Source organism: Lucilia cuprina, chromosome 6, assembly GCF_022045245.1.
Source record: "Lucilia cuprina isolate Lc7/37 chromosome 6, ASM2204524v1, whole genome shotgun sequence".
Taxonomy (NCBI): domain Eukaryota; kingdom Metazoa; phylum Arthropoda; class Insecta; order Diptera; family Calliphoridae; genus Lucilia; species Lucilia cuprina.
Window position 1 is genome coordinate 59,768,881 of NC_060954.1, and position 18,072 is coordinate 59,786,952.

Consider the following 18,072-nt stretch of genomic DNA (forward strand, 5'->3'; position numbering starts at 1 on the left):
GGCACAAATAAGTTTTACATAAGTATAAATGACACTGCAGATTTTCGTAAGGATCGGCCCTTATTTGACCCTAGCCCCCATACAAACCCTTCTTCAAAAAATGTTTCTTTATAAAAAGTAAAAATTTTAAAAATATACTCATGGTGTAGGGTATTATATGGTCGGCCATGCCTGACTATACTTTCCTACTTGTTTTTAATGCACGAGTGAAAACATTTTTATAATGGAAACAAAACTGTGACTTATTGTTTCTTTCAGTTCAGTCGTCAGTCATTTAGTTTTGTGTGTTCCAACAAAACATCAATTAATAATATATAAATTATTAAATTTAAAATAAAAAAGAAAGCAAAAATAATTTCATTATAATGCCATCGTTGCCATCTCTTGAAAAGTCTTTATTAGTTTTCTTTGTTCTTGTTGTCTCAATGCTGTACATATCAGATGGTAAATAAATTCTTAATTAAATTGAAGTGCTATAATTGACAATTAAAGAAGCGTTAGTTAGACATAACAATCAAATTGAGTTTATTTTATAAATATTAAGATGTAAATACATGCAGAATATAAAAAGGGGGAATTAAATAGCTAAATGTTTTCCACAAGAAATTGGTGTTAAATTTTCCATTTAAAGAGGCTTTTTATCGAGACGTATGAGTAATTTAATTTATTAGATTTCTTTTTAAATTTCAACTTGTACAAACATACATTTTAATTACTTAAGTATTGAGTCAAAACTTAAAAGTCGAATTTTATATTCACACCAAATTGACGTTCTTGGAAATTCTTTTAAAACCTTGATTACACACACCAACAAAATTTGAAAAAAGTCGAAATCCAGACCCCTATGCGCTTAATTCCAAACTTCCACTACATAAGATCTTCGAAAAATCGCATTTTTAAAACTGAAGATCCTTATTTTAAGTTCTCACAAAAACGGGAACAAATTTTTAATAAAAAAAGTAAGCAGTTATAGTCGGGCGAGGCCGACAATATAATACCCTACACCATTATACGAATAAAATGTTTCACAATAAATCACATAGTTGAATTGTACCTTCCCTTAGATATATATAAGCCATTTATTGTTTAATAAAACTGTGGATATTTAAGTAAAATTTTGATGGGGGCTTTTTATAGGGAACCTAATAAGGCCCTATAATTATAGAGTTCATGAGGGTCATCAAGGCTAGTATAGAACTTGGTTTTGCAGCTTTTTGTCGAGATACGATACATATAAACTTAGCCATATTTGGTGGGTTCGGTTGTAAGGGGGCCTAGGTGAAATAATGGACCGATGTTAACTATTTTCAATAGGCTTTGTGTTCGGAACCATAAAAGATCATGTGCCAAATTTCATTGAATTATCTCCAAAATTGCGAGCTGTAGTTTGATTAAAAGGTTTACAAGCCCTATTTGGGGATTCACTTGTATGGGGGCTAGGTGAAATAATGGACCGATGTTAACCATTTTCAATAGGCTTCGTCTACGGTACCATAGAAGATTATGTGCCAAATTTCATTGAATTATCTCCAAAAGCGCGACCTGTAGTTTGATTACAACGTTTACAAGCCCTATTCGGGGGTACAGTCGTATGGGGGCCAAGTGAAATAATGAACCGATCTTAACCATTTTCAATAGGCTTCGTCCCTGGGACCATAGAAGATCAAATTTCATTAAATTATCTTCAAAATTGCGACCATTAGTTTGATTACAAGGTTTATATGGACGGATAGACAGACATATCTAAATCGACTCAGAAAATGATTTTGAGCCGCTAAGTACACTTTAAGGTGGGTATAGGACCAATATTATTGTGTGTTACAAACATCAGCACAAATCCAATATACCCTCCTTTTCTAAAGGATTTAGCAGCGCTTAATTCGAATCTTCCACTTCATTAGGTCTTTGAAAGATCGCATCCTTAAAACTGAAACCCTTAATTTTGAGTTCTCACACAAAAGCGGGAACACAATTTTAATAAAAATAAAATTAGTTATGTCGTCTAAAAGTTCATGCTGCATATCTTCAGCATTTTTAAAGATATCTTAACTAAAATCTTCAAACAACTCTAAACTTTATGGCAAAAATTTGATCGAACGATATAAGAGATTTCTCAAAGAAGTATGTGGATATGATGAATACTAAACCTTTATTTTTAAGTCGACAGATTGGATTACATAACAGATTTTTTTTCAGCAAAGACGTCTACGCGCTGTTTTTCAGTTTTTAAGACATGAAATCTCAAAAATTTGATTCGATTAAAAGAAATTCTGATATTCAATGATTCCCAATTCTTTAGCAAATTATATGTCTTTGCTTAAACATTTGTCGGGGTGTATTTGATTAATCGACTTATATGACAATAACTTTTTCTAGAAGGGATTATTTGGAAGATCGCGTCAATAATAGATCAATTCTTATGATATTTGGTGGAGAGGTTCCAGTTTATAATAAACTTGTTTATGTTACATTTCCTCACTAATGAGACCTTATATGGCGGCTAGGGTCTAATGTGGATTAGGTTTTATAAACCTAAGAAGTTCAAACATATAAAAAATATATAATATTATAGAATCGCTCTTTGTATACTGATGTACAGTCATTAGGGCTCTATAACTAGGGCTCGAAAATGTGAGAATTTTTTTATTTGAACCAGTCCTTAGGCGTTGACCCCTACTTATGCGAAGCATTATGTTGGAACTAGGAAAAAAGGTTGTGAGAAGGAGTATAGAGAAAGTAGTGTTTGTGGACATTTGATTTTAATCTTCTTATATCGAAAGTGGCACGGAATACCTCTGTAGGAAGTTTATTCCACATACGAACGGTGCGGATGAAGAATGAATTTTTCCTGTAATGTGTTGTGCGGTCCACTGGCCAATGTACCACAAATGGGTGTGTTCTTGAAGAAAGACGTGTATTACGCATGAATATACGGTTATCGGGAACAAATTCCCTAATTTCAAAGGAACACAATGGAATATAGAATCGATAGAATTGTGCAATACACCCCACGTTGCGACGGTGCTCCAGTGAATCGATAGAGTTGGATATCCTACTGTCACCGATAAGTACCTTCGCCCTCTTCTGTATGTGGTCGAGTAGCTTCAAAATAGACTTCGAAGCTCCGGCCCATACATGAGAGTTGTATTCCATTTTCGATCGGATATAAGTTTGGTAAATGGGAAGAAGATCAGATGGATTGAAGTATGTCTTACAACGTTTCAAAAAACCGAGACACTTGAATTCTTCTTTCGACACTTGAAAAATGTGTTTAGTCCAGTACACATCGCACTGAATTTTCATGCCCAGAACGTCATGAGTTTCTGATTCCTTAATATTTACACCACCCATATATATATATAGATGGAACAACAGCGTTTATGTGTTTAAAAACAACATTTTTTAAAATATTAAGAAATTTTTAAGTGCATGGAGGTCATTAAGTTTCAAATTTCAAAATTTTGTTCTGTTCCACTTTAAAAAAAAAATAAATGACAATGACAACAGGTTAAATATGGCATGTTAAACATTTATCATATGTCATCTTAACGAACATGGACTAAATTGACCATATTAAAGATCTAGCAAAAAGACGGCTACAGTGGGCGTTTTGTCAAAATAAAATAAACTTAAGATAAAACGGGCAAATGGTTGTTATGTATATATATTATTTTAATCTTAATTTAAATGTTTAATTTAAAATGTCACTTAATTAGCAAAAACTTAACAAAAGATGATTCTTTGGAAATACTTGTTAAGGGCTATATTTAACCTTTACAAAAATTTTTATTTCGAAATATTTTTTTAATTATATTTAGGTGAGTTTTAACCTTTAACCACATTGTTTTTAATATACAATTGATAATATTGATTTCTAAAATCTAAAAATTTTCAATTAAAATTCACATTTGCATGTTAGCAAATGAATCATATTGATTTACAATATTTCATTTAAAAATTTTTAATTAGTTGCTTTTATAAATTTATAAAAGTGATTCATTTTGGTTGTAAACTTTTTTTTAGTTAAAAGTTTATTATGATTATTATGTATATATACAATTATATGAAACCATATGACGAAATTTTTATTTAGTTTTATTTTTTTTTTAACATTTAGTTCTTGCACAATGGTATGAAATACGAAATAAGTGGTCAAATTTACATATGGTTATAACTTGGAAAAAACTACGACTCTTAAGCCGTACAATGATTGTTCCCTTAAAACTAGTCACAGAATAAGTTCTGTGTCAGGTACCTTTTCAGCAAAGAAAAAGAACTTCCAAAGAAGTGAAAAAAGGTAGAATTTACAAAATGGAAGTACTGAAATAGATCTGAAGAAGTGATGATTTTAACACAGGCTTGTAATAAAAGGAATCTCCTTTTTATTTGATTTAAAATTCACTACATCTGAAGTCATTACCAGAGAGTACTTATAGAAAACAACTAATTTAACTTAAATAATATTAAAATTGGATTTTTTCACTTCTTTGGAAGTCAAAAAACATCACTACCATAGAAGGTAAAAAAATTCACTTTTTTGTGAAGCACTTTGTTTTATTTTTGCTGGATTATAATGGAATGAAAGAATCCTCTATCGTTAGTTTTTGTTGTATAGTGTTTAAAGCAGTAAAATATACAAAATTAGACAGAAAACAACTAGTATCGATAGTTCTTATGTAGGGTGTAACCGATTAATTACATATGTGATAATTTGTTAAAATTTTTCAATAATTTTTTGGAAGCAAAAAAAAAATCCTTGTGTCAAATATATTACAGTTTCTTAGAATTGTATTCATTATCATTTACACACAAACAATATAAAATTGAACATCATTAATATTTTAAAAATTGTTTTAATTTTCTTAGAAATTTACAAAGTTCTAAAAATCAAAGCATTTCATATTTAAAGGTCAAGTACCTTATTTAACACATTTAACGTATTGACCACAAACAAATCTATTGAGATACATTTAATAATTTTCAAATATTAAAGAATGAGCCAAATATTAATATGACACTGTGGTGTGCTCTTGAAAATCGGCCATCATTTATTTTATGACAATCATAAAACTGTTTTATATTCAAACTTAAAGAAATTTCTAGGAATTTTAAATTCAACTAAATGCTTTACATTGAATCTAACAATTTAATATTAAATCAATTATACTCTTATTAAATATAATTTAATTTGAATTTCTCTAGTACCTGTTTTTGTTTCTGTGAATATTTGACACGTTCATATTTCGTCTGAATTTGTCGTCCATGTAATGTGATGAAAATTCATTGTAAATCTTTTAATAAATATATTAAAATTTATTTTTTTTATATTTAATAGTGACTGTACGCTGCGATATTTTATTTTACCGCCAACCAATAGCACAGCAGCAGCAGCAGCAGTAGCTCGCTTGAAAAGATTAATTTGTTTTGTTTTTGTTGTTCTTCGATTCTATGAAAATCAACAATAAATGGCGTATTGCCAAGGGGATTTTTTTTTTGCACCAATTTCAAATTTATTTTCTTAAGACTTGTTATTTAGTAGGTGAATATATTTTGTCTGTCTTTCAGTCTGTTCCTCTGTCTCCTATAATTTGTATGAATGAAATTGAGTGTTTGTTTTGAAAACAAACAAACGCACGAAAGAAAAGTGAATTTATTAAGTGAAAAAATACACACTATTTTTATACATTTATTGTAATTATTAATAATATTAAATGTACAATAAATACAATCTTAGGGAGTACAGTGTCGGACAAAACAAACTGAACACGAATTGGTAGAAAGTAAATATATAGAAAGATAAATAAATAGATAGATAGATAAATAGATAAATAGATAGATAGATAGATAGATAGATAGATAGATAGATAGATAGATAGATAGATAGATAGATAGATAGATAGATAGATAGATAGATAGATAGATAGATAGATAGGTAGATAGATAGATAGATAGATAGATAGATAGATAGATAGATAGATAGATAGATGAATGTAGGTTAATTAACCTGACAATTTTTTTAGTTTGTTTTCATCGACACTGTAATGGTGCAAGCACTGAATATTTTTATTTGTTATTTTTTAATAAAAATGAATAAAGTAAACAAAACGGAATGTGGAATGATATAGGAGTAATATAACACTATCTGAAGGTTTATTAAATAAATTCCTGTATTTTACTTAAGCACTTATGTCAGGACAGAATGGCAAAGAATGTGTTCTTATTATAAACTGAAATGAAATAAGAAATAAATTTCTCCAAATTGCAGTTTCAATTATTCCAAAAGGAGCAAATTATTTTAAATATCGTCATTTTATGATGTCAAAGAAAGACCAGAGAATTTTTAAGTCTTTTCTTTTTAAAGTTAAAAGAAATTTTTTTCGGAGACCTCTCGCAGAATCCCGAACAGAATCCTTTCGTATTTAAAGTAAAAAAGTATAACTTTTACAGCCAACTTAAATATATACAAATGGGTTAATTGACAGCCCTGCTTTTTTGTTTTATATTCCAATAGTCTTAACACTGCGTGAGCTAAATAAATAATTGCGAGAGAGAACAAAAATGACGTGTATCGCTTTTAAATTAATACAATTAACATCGAAATTTAACACTATTTAATTTGAATTTGTTGTCCAAGTGCCACAATCATTTGCTGAGTTATCTATCGTCTTGTACTAGAGAAATACCTATTCTACTATCCCTTTCCACTTTTAATTGTTTTATTTTTGTTTTACTTTAACTTTATTTATATGTGTGTATGTATTAATGTATTTTAGCATTACGCTGCTATGCTTGCAGCTATACAGCCAATAGTGGAGCTAATGATTCCTGTGTTTACGAACCCAAGAAGACTATAACTTGTTCCAAGAAATATTGTACAATAATACGTCAAGATTTAGTGGTGAGTATATGTTTGTTATATGATAAATTAAGTTGAATGGTCAATATTGGTTTTTATATTGTATCTTTAGCATCCTGTTGGATCAATTGTTTCTTTTTCAAGAAGTTGTGAGGATAAACCATTGGTAAGTACTACGAATATTAATTTTGTTTATTTAATTTTAATATTAGTTAATCGTTTTTATTGTAATCGAGTGATGAAGTTAGTGATTAATAAAGGAAAAGACGGTAAATATCTGAACAGTAATAGGAAATTATAGGATTCCTATTTAGAGAAAATATTCGTTTTCATGAAGAAATCGGGACTCTAATTCTTCTAGAATATAATGGCTTTCTTTGCAAAAGTTATTTTTATTCCAAAACTAGACTTTTTGATTTTGCTCGAAATGATCGACTTGAAAATATTTTTTCTCTAAACATTATAAAGTAGATCCACGCCTGACTTATATAATGGATCCTGATGGAGTGAAAATTAAACTGATGGAGCGAACATTAAACTCATTTGCTGATACTTTTTGAATCTAATTATAAAATTAAATCTAGAAACTTAGAATTAAACAAGCAGCGTTCTGTTTCAATAAAAATCTATTAAATAGACATTCTACTACTTTTTGGATTTCCTAGTGGTACTGATCTTTTAATAAACTTTCTTTTGTTTTAATTTTTAGTATTTGAATGCGGTGAAAACGGATACAACCTATAAAATGTATTTTCGTTCCTGTGTTTCAGACCTTTGCAACGATTCTGATGGCAAACGTTCGGCAACAAATTCTGATCCAAATTTTGGAGCTTCAGAAAATATGGTCATAAAGGGAAGAGATGAAATAAGAAGCAGATAAAACCTCTGATCATTAAATAATGTTAAAAAAATCTAATAATTTTTTATTTCCATTTTTACTTCTTTCGTACTGTATAATCACTGTAATATAAAATATGCGCCTAAAATTATGCAATACCTATTGAATAAATTTCGTTAAATACAATTACAATCAAACCCCTTTATAACGAACTTCGTCGATCAATTATGTATTTTTATATTTATTAAGTTAAAGCCGTGATACACGGTTATCAGATCTTACAACGTTCTCAGATAAATGTTCAGAAAATGTTTAATAATAGTCTAAACTTATAAAATTTTCTTTTGCAACGTTGTCAGAAAAAGCATTACCTAAAATATTGCATGACAAAATATGTAAGTTGACAGTATTATTAGATATTTTCTGCACATTTTACTGCCAACGTTATCAGACCTAACAACCGTCTATACATATGGCATATACACGTCAGATCATATAACATTGGCAGATCTTTCAATGCGTTGACAATGTATTAGAAATTAAGTATTGTAAGCAATTGGTAAATTGTTTGTTGATACCATTGTAAAAAAATCTTACAATTTCATTACCAGACATTTGTCAGACTATAAATTTATCTGTCAACAAAATCTTGTCAGATTGTTGTATGGCAAAGCTAGCCAGATCTTATTTTTGCTGCATTGTGTTCTTTTAATGTACCGTGTTGCCAATAGAAAACATTTATCTGACAATGATTCCATTGCCAGATGCATAAAATTCGCACATCATAAAAATTGTCAGACAATTGTCTGACTGTGAAAGACTGTGTCAGACTATTATCTGTGTCTGACAATTTTCACGATTGTAAGATGTCCGACAATATTATTGTTTTACAATATACTGGCAATGCAGTTTCTGACTACGTTGCAGTTGTTAGAGATTTTCTCAACATTATTCTACGAACGTTGTAAGATCTGACGGTTGTCAGTTTCAATATATTTCCTTATAATTTCAATACAAAATTTTTGAAGTTTATTATAGAAAAAAAAAAGAAAAACCTATGAAATTATACTTGAAGGACTGAAAAAGTATCTAGATTTATTCAAGTATTCATTATAGACGGGTTTGGCTGTAAGAATAGAAAATTGTATTGAATTGATGTAGTGGTTTTTGCAAAAGCTCTTTTTTCCCATCTAATTCGAATTGGCAAACAACAACAACAATAACAACAGCAAATAAGATAAGTTAAAAAATAAATTAACATTTTGTATGCAATAAACATAATGAAAAATAAACCAATAGTACTTTAAAGATAAAACGATAGATAATAACAGCAGCAATAGCAGCAACAACATTTCTTGGAAATTATAACAAAACAAAAGATGTTTCTCTGCACTTAAATTTACATAATTTTCTTATTAAATTTTTTTCATTTCTTTTGAAAAAGCATTAGAATTTATTTTAAAATTTGTCTGAGTGCATTTTTAAAAAAATACTGTTTATTGGAAAATGGAAATCAGCTGTTTATTTGACATTATCTTAAAAAAAAAAACTCTAGAGAAAAATTTATTTTAAATTTGAATCATTGATTACTTTGTCAATTATTTTTTTTTCTTGTAGAATATTTTTCAACAATTCAAATCAGTTGAAAATTTTTTAAGCCAGAAGTCGCATGTAATAAAAATTTAAATTTCTTTTTTATTTTCTTAAACTCCTCCTCAAAAAAAAAAAAAGAACTCCTGCCAAGTTTCTTCTTATTTTCGTGAAAAAAAAACATACTAAGCAGATTAAATTTATTTATAAAATATAACGGATATCAAATTTAAAAATTAAAATATGAACACTGAAAATCAAGATAATAATGCTGTGTCTAAAGAACAAACGGAAGAGAAACAAAAAGCACAAGCAGAACCGCAAAAAGTTATACCTCTTCCGGTGTCCAGTATTAATGCTTTTAATACCGATGATTTTCTAGCGCGTGTCAATATGAATGAGAAAATTAACTATTTGCTGAGGTCACCCACTAAAACACCAAATGGCACTCGTCAACGTTCGGTATTTACCTCAATAACAGCTGTAAGTTTTTGTTAACAGTAAATTAATGAAAACACGAAAAGAGAGCAACACTGTAGAAATGTCATCTTCAAAGGAAAATTTTCTATGTAAAAGTTGTTCCAATCCAAGCAATATTTTCTTGAGAAAATATTTCCCAATCAGATGTGTTGTCCCTTTTTATAGAAAAGTAATCTGAATCAGAACAACTTTTACCAAAGAAAGTTGTCCGAATCAGACCAACCTTTTCTATAGAAAAGTTATCGGAATTATAGAAACTTTTTCTGGAGAAAAAATGTCAGAATCAGAGCAACTAAAAGATATCCGAACCACATTACCTTCGTTCTATAGAAAAGTTATCTGACTTACTTTTTCTATAGAAAAGTTATCTGAATCAGACTTACTTTTTCTATAGAAAAGTTGTCTGAATCAGACTTACTTTTTCTATAGAAAAGTTGTCTGAATCAGACTTACTTTTTCTATAGAAAAGTTGTCTGAATCAGACTTACTTTTTCTATAGAAAAGTTGTCTGAATCAGACTTACTTTTTCTATAGAAAAGTTGTCTGAATCAGACTTACTTTTTCTATAGAAAAGTTGTCTGAATCAGACTTACTTTTTCTATAGAAAAGTTGTCTGAATCAGACTTACTTTTTCTATAGAAAAGTTGTCTGAATCAGACTTACTTTTTCTATAGAAAAGTTGTCTGAATCAGACTTACTTTTTCTATAGAAAAGTTGTCTGAATCAGACTTACTTTTTCTATAGAAAAGTTGTCTGAATCAGACTTACTTTTTCTATAGAAAAGTTGTCTGAATCAGACTTACTTTTTCAATAGAAAAGTTGTCTGAATCGGACTTACTTTTTCAATAGAAAAGTTGTCTGAATCAGACTAACTTTTTCAATAGAAAAGTTGTCTGAATCAGACTTACTTTTTCAATAGAAAAGTTGTCTGAATCAGACTTACTTTTTCAATAGAAAAGTTGTCTGAATCAGACTTACTTTTTCAATAGAAAAGTTGTCTGAATCAGACTTACTTTTTCAATAGAAAAGTTGTCTGAATCAGACTTACTTTTTCAATAGAAAAGTTGTCTGAATCAGACTTACTTTTTCAATAGAAAAGAAGTTGTCTGAATCAGACTTACTTTTTCAATAGAAAAGTTGTCTGAATCAGACTTACTTTTTCAATAGAAAAGTTGTCTGAATCAGACTTACTTTTTCAATAGAAAAGTTGTCTGAATCAGACTTACTTTTTTCAATAGAAAAGTTGTCTGAATCAGACTTACTTTTTCAATAGAAAAGTTGTCTGAATCAGACTTACTTTTTCAATAGAAAAGTTGTCTGAATCAGACTTACTTTTTCAATAGAAAAGTTGTTTGAATCAGACTTACTATTTCAATAGAAAAGTTGTCTGAATCAGACTTACTTTTTTCTATAGAAAAGTTGTCTGAATCAGACTTACTTTTTCTATAGAAAAGTTGTCTGAATCAGACTTACTTTTTCTATAGAAAAGTTGTCTGAATCAGACTTACTTTTTCAATAGAAAAGTTGTCTGAATCGGACTTACTTTTTCAATAGAAAAGTTGTCTGAATCAGACTAACTTTTTCAATAGAAAAGTTGTCTGAATCAGACTTACTTTTTCAATAGAAAAGTTGTCTGAATCAGACTTACTTTTTCAATAGAAAAGTTGTCTGAATCAGACTTACTTTTTCAATAGAAAAGTTGTCTGAATCAGACTTACTTTTTCAATAGAAAAGTTGTCTGAATCAGACTTACTTTTTCAATAGAAAAGTTGTCTGAATCAGACTTACTTTTTCAATAGAAAAGTTGTCTGAATCAGACTTACTTTTTCAATAGAAAAGTTGTCTGAATCAGACTTACTTTTTCAATAGAAAAGTTGTTTGAATCAGACTTACTATTTCAATAGAAAAGTTGTCTGAATCAGACTTACTTTTTCTATAGAAAAGTTGTCTGAATCAGACTAACTTTTTCTATAGAAAAATTGTCTGAATCAGACTTACTTTTTCAATAGAAAAGTTGTCTGAATCAGACTTACTTTTTCAATAGAAAAGTTGTCTGAATCAGACTTACTTTTTCAATAGAAAAGTTGTCTGAATCAGACTTACTTTTTCAATAGAAAAGTTGTCTGAATCAGACTTACTTTTTCAATAGAAAAGTTGTCTGAATCAGACTTACTTTTTCAATAGAAAAGTTGTCTGAATCAGACTTACTTTTTCAATAGAAAAGTTGTTTGAATCAGACTTACTTTTTAAATAGAAAAGTTGTCTGAATCAGACTAACTTTTTCTATAGAAAAGTTGTCTGAATCAGACTAACTTTTTCTATAGAAAAGTTGTCTGAATCAGACTAACTTTTTCTATAGAAAAATTGTCTGAATCAGACTAACTTTTTCTATAGAAAAGTTGTCTGAATTAGACTGACTTTTTCTATAGAAAAGTTGTCTGAATTAGACTTACTTTTTCTATAGAAAAGTTGTCTGAATTAGACTTACTTTTTCTATAGAAAAGTTGTCTGAATTAGACTTACTTTTTCTATAGAAAAGTCTGAATTAGACTTACTTTTTCCAAAGAAAAGTTGTCTGAATCAGACTTACTTTTTCCAAAGAAAAGTTGTCTGAATCAGACTTACTTTTTCCAAAGAAAAGTTGTCTGAATCAGACTTACTTTTTCTAAAGAAAAGTTGTTTGAATCAGACTTACTTTTCCTATAGAAAAGTTGTCTGAATCAGACTTACTTTTTCTATAGAAAAGTTGTCTGAATCAGTTCAACTTTTTCTATGGAAAAGTTGATTTAGAAAATTTGTTGATGATTTGTCGTATTTAAAATGATATTTTCTATCAAAGATTTGTCTAACTTAGAGCAGCCCTCATACACAAACAGAATCCATATCAGATCTGATCTACAGAAAAGTTTTTCTAAACATTAATCATTTTAGCCATCCCGTTTTAATGCGAGTGCAGCTCCATTTGTCTCACAACAACAACGCATTTCTGGATCAAGTGCAATGACACCCAAAGACACAGCAACACCATCCAGCTCAATGCCAACAAGACAAATGCCGATACCAGTGCATATGAGCGCTGCGTCACCTCATCACTACGGTGGTTATGAGTCGCCCATTACCGGTCGTAGTGGTGGTATGACACGCGGTGTTTTTAATACCCGTTATCCAGTGGCACCACCACCTTCCCCCATTTATGGTTTTGAAAATGATATCTGTAGGATGGTAAGTGGAAGTTATGTAAAATTTAACATTAAAACAATTTAAAACTTTACAGTCGACCACCCTATCACCTTCGCCTCATGCTCAACAGTTTCCCCAGCCTATGCCGCCGCCACCTTTTGCTGTTGGTCGTTTGAGTGCCAGTCATCGTGGAGGCGTTGAATATAAGAATCCTACACCACCACCCTGTCCAGGTGCTGGACCAATAGCCATGACTAATGGTACAATACAGTTGCGTTTACGTGATGGCATTCGGTAAATAAAATATTTGTTATTCAGATGAGAAGTAATTTAATGATAAATATTATTTTGTTTTGGAAATCAGCATCGACATGACATTAGATAAAGCTGTAAGAGTTTTGAATCAACGCAGTATGGTGGCCATTGCTTTGTCTCGAAATTGTAGCAATACGGCTTTGATTCATCCCAATGGACGTATTTTACAAAGTGGTTCAAAAGTTGAGATTGTCACATATGATGGCATGAAAACTAATAATTATGTGTAAGTTTTTTGTTAATATGTATTAAAAATTATTTGCGGAAAAAATACAATTTTCATTAAACAGTCGTTATGCCAAGATGTGGTACAAAGGTGTTAGTTTTACTAGTGAGTCGTGTGCTTTGATTTATTTAGTGGATACAGCCGGTACTCGCACCACTACCGATACTTTTACAGATTTAACCAAAGACTATACACTAACTGTATTCTATGAGTAAGTTTCAAAGTTGGAAGAAACAATTTTCATTAAAAATTAATTTCATTATTCTTTAGTGACTCCCGTCATGGTCCTTCATATGTTCAAGATGCTAACGAAGTAATTCAAAATTCTTCTTATACCTGTACCGATGAGGGTACTGAAATATATGACATCAATGGTTTTCGCATTACTCAAGCTGCTGATGGTCTTGTCAAGTAAGAATAATTTTAAAAATTTCTTTCTAAAATGGAAATGTTTTTATGGGAAAATAATGATACATTTTCAGATTAACTCGTATCCATAGCAAATGTCTTATACGTACTAGTCCCGGTAATGGTTCCGCTACTTTGACTACACCTGGTATTCACTGTACCGCCTCGTTGGGCAAAACATCACATTTATTTGTCAGGTAATTTAAGTTCTTTTTAAAACAATCAGAATAACATATCACAGTTGCTCAATCACGATAGAACAACTTTTCCATTGGAAACGTTGTCATGATCAGAGCAAGTTTTTCTATAGAAAAGTTGTCTGAATCTGAGCAAGTTTTTTTATAGAAAAGTTGTCTGAATCAGAGCAAGTTTTTCTATAGAAAAGTTGTCTGAATCAGAGCAAGTTTTTCTATAAAAAAGTTGTCTGAATCAGAGCAAGTTTTTCTATAGAAAAGTTGTCTGAATCAGAGCAAGTTTTTCTATAGAAAAGTTGTCTGAATCAGAGCAAGTTTTTCTATAGAAAAGTTGTCTGAATCAGAGCAAGTTTTTCTATAGAAAAGTTGTCTGAATCAGAGCAAGTTTTTCTATAGAAAAGTTGTCTGAATCAGAGCAAGTCTTTCTATAGAAAAGTTGTCTGAATCAGAGCAAGTCTTTCTATAGAAAAGTTGTCTGAATCAGAGCAAGTCTCTATAGAAAAGTTGTCTGAATCAGAGCAAGTCTTTCTATAGAAAAGTTGTCTGAATCAGAACATGTTTTGCTATAGAAAAATTGTCTGAATTAGAGCAGGTTTTTCTAAAGAATAGTTGTCGGAAGCAGAACAAGTTTTTCTATAGAAAAGTTGTCTGAAGCATAGCAAGTTTTTCTATAGAAGTTGTCTGAAGCAGAGCAAGTTTTTCTATAGAAAAGTTGTCTGAAGCAGAGCAAGTTTTTCTATAGAAAAGTTGTCTAAAGCAGAGCAAGTTTTTCTATAGAAGAGTTGTCTGAAGCAGAGCAAGTTTTTCTATAAAAGAGTTGTCTCAATCAGAGCAAGTTCAGAAAAGCTGATTGATTTGATTGTTGCAACTTTTCTATATAAAAATTGTTGCAATCACGGAACATCTTTCAATAGAAAAGATGTATGAAGTTGTCACAACCAGAGTAACTTTTTCTATAAAAAAGTTGTAGCAATCAGTGTTCTTTTTTGTGGAAAAGTTGTCTGAATTAAATAAACTTTTTCTTAATCAGAGAAACACTCCTTAAGAAATGTTGTTTTAATCAGAGCATTTTTTAATAGAAAAATCGGAGCATCTTTTTCTATAGAAAATTTTTTTATAGAAAATTTGACTTAATTAGATAAATATTTCTATAGAAAAAGTTGATCTGATTGCTTTGATTTATGTATATAACTTTTCCATAAAAAAATTGTCGCAATCAAGGTTACTTTTTCTATAGAAAAGTTGGCTTAATCAATGTAACTTTTTCTATAGAAAAGTTGTCGCAATTAAGGTAACTTGCTTTATAAAAAAGTTGTTGTAGTAATGTTTTAGCAACTTTTAAATTAGTTTATTTAGTATTTTTTTCTTATGTAATATTTTTTAGGCGCAATGAAAAACGTATGCACTTTGATGGTTCCTGTTTCATTGTTCGAAATGCTGGACATTCTGCTGGTTTTAATGAAAATAATTTGCTAATTGTATACTAAATAGATACAAAGAAAATCTATTTATGAAAATCCATCAAATATTGCAAAAAAAAAAGAAAAGAAGTCTGAGGATGCTAAACAAAATTAATTATTGTTCTGATACTAAAAAACTAATTAAATACGAAAAACAGAAAGAAATTAATTCAATTTCTTGTCGTCATAATTTTCAAATGTTTTCCCATAAAAAAAAAACAAAAACAAATTAAGTTTTCGAAAGTGTGTTATCAAAATTACCTGTAATATTAAGTTTTCCATTTAAGCAATTCCCCCGCATAAACTCCCTAAACTATAAAACTAAATACAAAGTAGTGCAAGTAAAAGAATACAATGTTAATGATATAATGAGTTGGAAAAAAGTTCTTAAAGCTGTTGTATTGAAAACGGAGCCAATCACAAAGAAAATATCAAAAAAAGCAAACCTAACCGACCCTTCTACACACCTCAAAACCCAACAAAATTAAACAATCTACAAACTATGAGGGTAGAAAGGCAAAATAGAAATTCCAAAAAAAAAAACAAGTAAACTTAACTTGCATAAAAAAGTGAAGTGAAGGATAACTTGCCCATAAATGGTTTCTGTTCTGTGTTGTTGTTCCATAAGCTTCATGCGTTAGTAGTGTGCAGAGCAAAGTTATCCCGTATAAAAAGAAAGTTTCTGTGCCAGAGTACCAGTATGGCTTGGTAAAAACTAAAATAAAGTTAAAGAATAAAACCAATCATAGGAAATCAAACAATGTCGCCCAACCTTAATGGTACCGCTGATAGTAAAATTCACATAATGTAACCATCCCTTATAGCAGGAGTTTGACATATTTCGTCCTAACGTATCCTTAAATGTTTATGTATTTTTGTTTGTTATTAATGAGTTTTTTTTGTAAATGTCTTAAGATTTTTTTAATAGTAATTTGTTAGAATAGTAATTGTTGTTATCTAGTAAACATCAATTCAATAATTTGTAATTCAAACATTAGCATTATATAGCAATGTTATGTTTGTTAGATTATTTTTGTATTGTCTTTAAATATGTAGTTATTGTAATTACGATATTTTGGCTTTAATGTAACAAAAATTTTTTAAATAAATGAAAAAATTTATTGTATTATGAAATATAGAAAAGTTTCGATTCTATTTTCTAAATCTTTAGATAAATTAAGACTAATACAGGAAACTTTTCAAAGGAAAATTATGATTGAGTCAACTTTTCTATAGAAAAAGTCAGTCTGATTCAGACAATTTTTCTATAGAAAAAGTCAGTCTGATTCAGACAATTTTTCTATAGAAAAAGTCAGTCTGATTCAGACAATTTTTCTATAGAAAAAGTCAGTCTGATTCAGACAATTTTTCTATAGAAAAAGTCAGTCTGATTCAGACAATTTTTCTATAGAAAAAGTCAGTCTGATTCAGACAATTTTTCTATAGAAAAAGTCAGTCTGATTCAGACAATTTTTCTATAGAAAAAGTCAGTCTGATTCAGACAATTTTTCTATAGAAAAAGTCAGTCTGATTCAGACAATTTTTCTATAGAAAAAGTCAGTCTGATTCAGACAATTTTTCTATAGAAAAAGTCAGTCTGATTCAGACAATTTTTCTATAGAAAAAGTCAGTCTGATTCAGACAATTTTTCTATAGAAAAAGTCAGTCTGATTCAGACAATTTTTCTATAGAAAAAGTCAGTCTCATTCAGACAATTTTTCTATAGAAAAAGTAAGTCTGATTCAGACAACTATTCTATAGAAAAAGTAAGTCTGATTCAGACAACTATTCTATAGAAAAAGTAAGTCTGATTCAGACAACTATTCTATAGAAAAAGTAAGTCTGATTCAGACAATTATTCTATAGAAAAAGTAAGTCTGATTAAGACAACTTTTCTATAGAAAAAGTAAGTCTGATTCAGACAACTTTTCTATAGAGAAAAGGATTAGACACCTTTAATCTATTTCTGAACTTTTATATATAAAACCTGTTTCATACAACTTTTCTATAGAAACTGCTTATATAACTTTAACAACTTTATATAGAAAAATTTGCTGTGGTTCAAAAAATTTTCCTGTAAAAATGACTAACAAGCTCACTAATAAAGAAAACAAAATGTCAAAATGGTTAAATTTGATTCATGTTCACGTAGATAAGGTTAAAAAAAAGTAATGAATCATGCATTAAGAACAAACCTCAAACATTTAGTGATTACCGCGTAATACGAATCGATAAAAAAGAAGCTTTACGAAAGTAAAACAAACAATACTTTCGTATGCAATTACAAGTAGTTAACACCAACTCCCACCTTTTGTATAACAAGTTGCTAGTGTGTGCTTTTTCCAGTATTTAGTGGCATTATGGTATCAATTACCACTAATTACATAAAATAATAAAGTAAAATAATTTTCCAAAAAAGATTACTATAATTGTGTTCAACGTCATGTCTTAGAAGAGCGAAAAAAATTAGATAGGATTTTTTTTATGATTTTTTTTAATTATATTTGCTGGTCATGTTTGAAAGA

The 18,072-nt window shown here is 29.5% G+C and overlaps 3 protein-coding genes across 3 annotated transcripts in view; 2 read left to right on the forward strand and 1 right to left on the reverse strand.

Moving 5' to 3' along the window:
• Window positions 1–18,072, reverse strand: part of LOC124420552 (putative uncharacterized protein DDB_G0277255) — a 38,527-nt gene that overhangs the window by 7,947 nt on the left and 12,508 nt on the right. The gene's annotated exons all lie outside the window — the stretch shown is intronic.
• LOC111691240 lies at window positions 253–7,886 on the forward strand. Its single transcript, XM_023453897.2, has 4 exons — window positions 253–444; window positions 6,774–6,898; window positions 6,969–7,022; window positions 7,566–7,886. The coding sequence occupies exons 1-4, from the start codon at window positions 366–368 to the stop codon at window positions 7,734–7,736; spliced, it is 429 nt and encodes a 142-aa protein (XP_023309665.1). The 5' UTR covers window positions 253–365; the 3' UTR covers window positions 7,737–7,886.
• Window positions 9,350–16,681, forward strand: LOC111691239. The gene is made up of 8 exons (XM_023453896.2): window positions 9,350–9,767; window positions 12,696–12,986; window positions 13,039–13,238; window positions 13,309–13,485; window positions 13,550–13,696; window positions 13,756–13,896; window positions 13,968–14,090; window positions 15,472–16,681. The coding sequence occupies exons 1-8, from the start codon at window positions 9,528–9,530 to the stop codon at window positions 15,572–15,574; spliced, it is 1,422 nt and encodes a 473-aa protein (XP_023309664.2). The 5' UTR covers window positions 9,350–9,527; the 3' UTR covers window positions 15,575–16,681.

Excerpts from the sequence above, each read along its gene's own strand:
- LOC111691240 (XM_023453897.2), top strand. The coding sequence starts at position 366 with ATGCCATCGTTGCCATCTCTTGAAAAGTCTTTATTAGTTTTCTTTGTT. Across the intron at positions 445-6,773 it reads AATGCTGTACATATCAGATG|CATTACGCTGCTATGCTTGC; the intron begins GTAAATAAATTC and ends AATGTATTTTAG. Across the intron at positions 6,899-6,968 it reads TAATACGTCAAGATTTAGTG|CATCCTGTTGGATCAATTGT; the intron begins GTGAGTATATGT and ends TTGTATCTTTAG.
- LOC111691239 (XM_023453896.2), top strand. The coding sequence starts at position 9,528 with ATGAACACTGAAAATCAAGATAATAATGCTGTGTCTAAAGAACAAACG. Across the intron at positions 9,768-12,695 it reads TATTTACCTCAATAACAGCT|CCATCCCGTTTTAATGCGAG; the intron begins GTAAGTTTTTGT and ends TAATCATTTTAG. Across the intron at positions 13,486-13,549 it reads ATGAAAACTAATAATTATGT|TCGTTATGCCAAGATGTGGT; the intron begins GTAAGTTTTTTG and ends TTCATTAAACAG.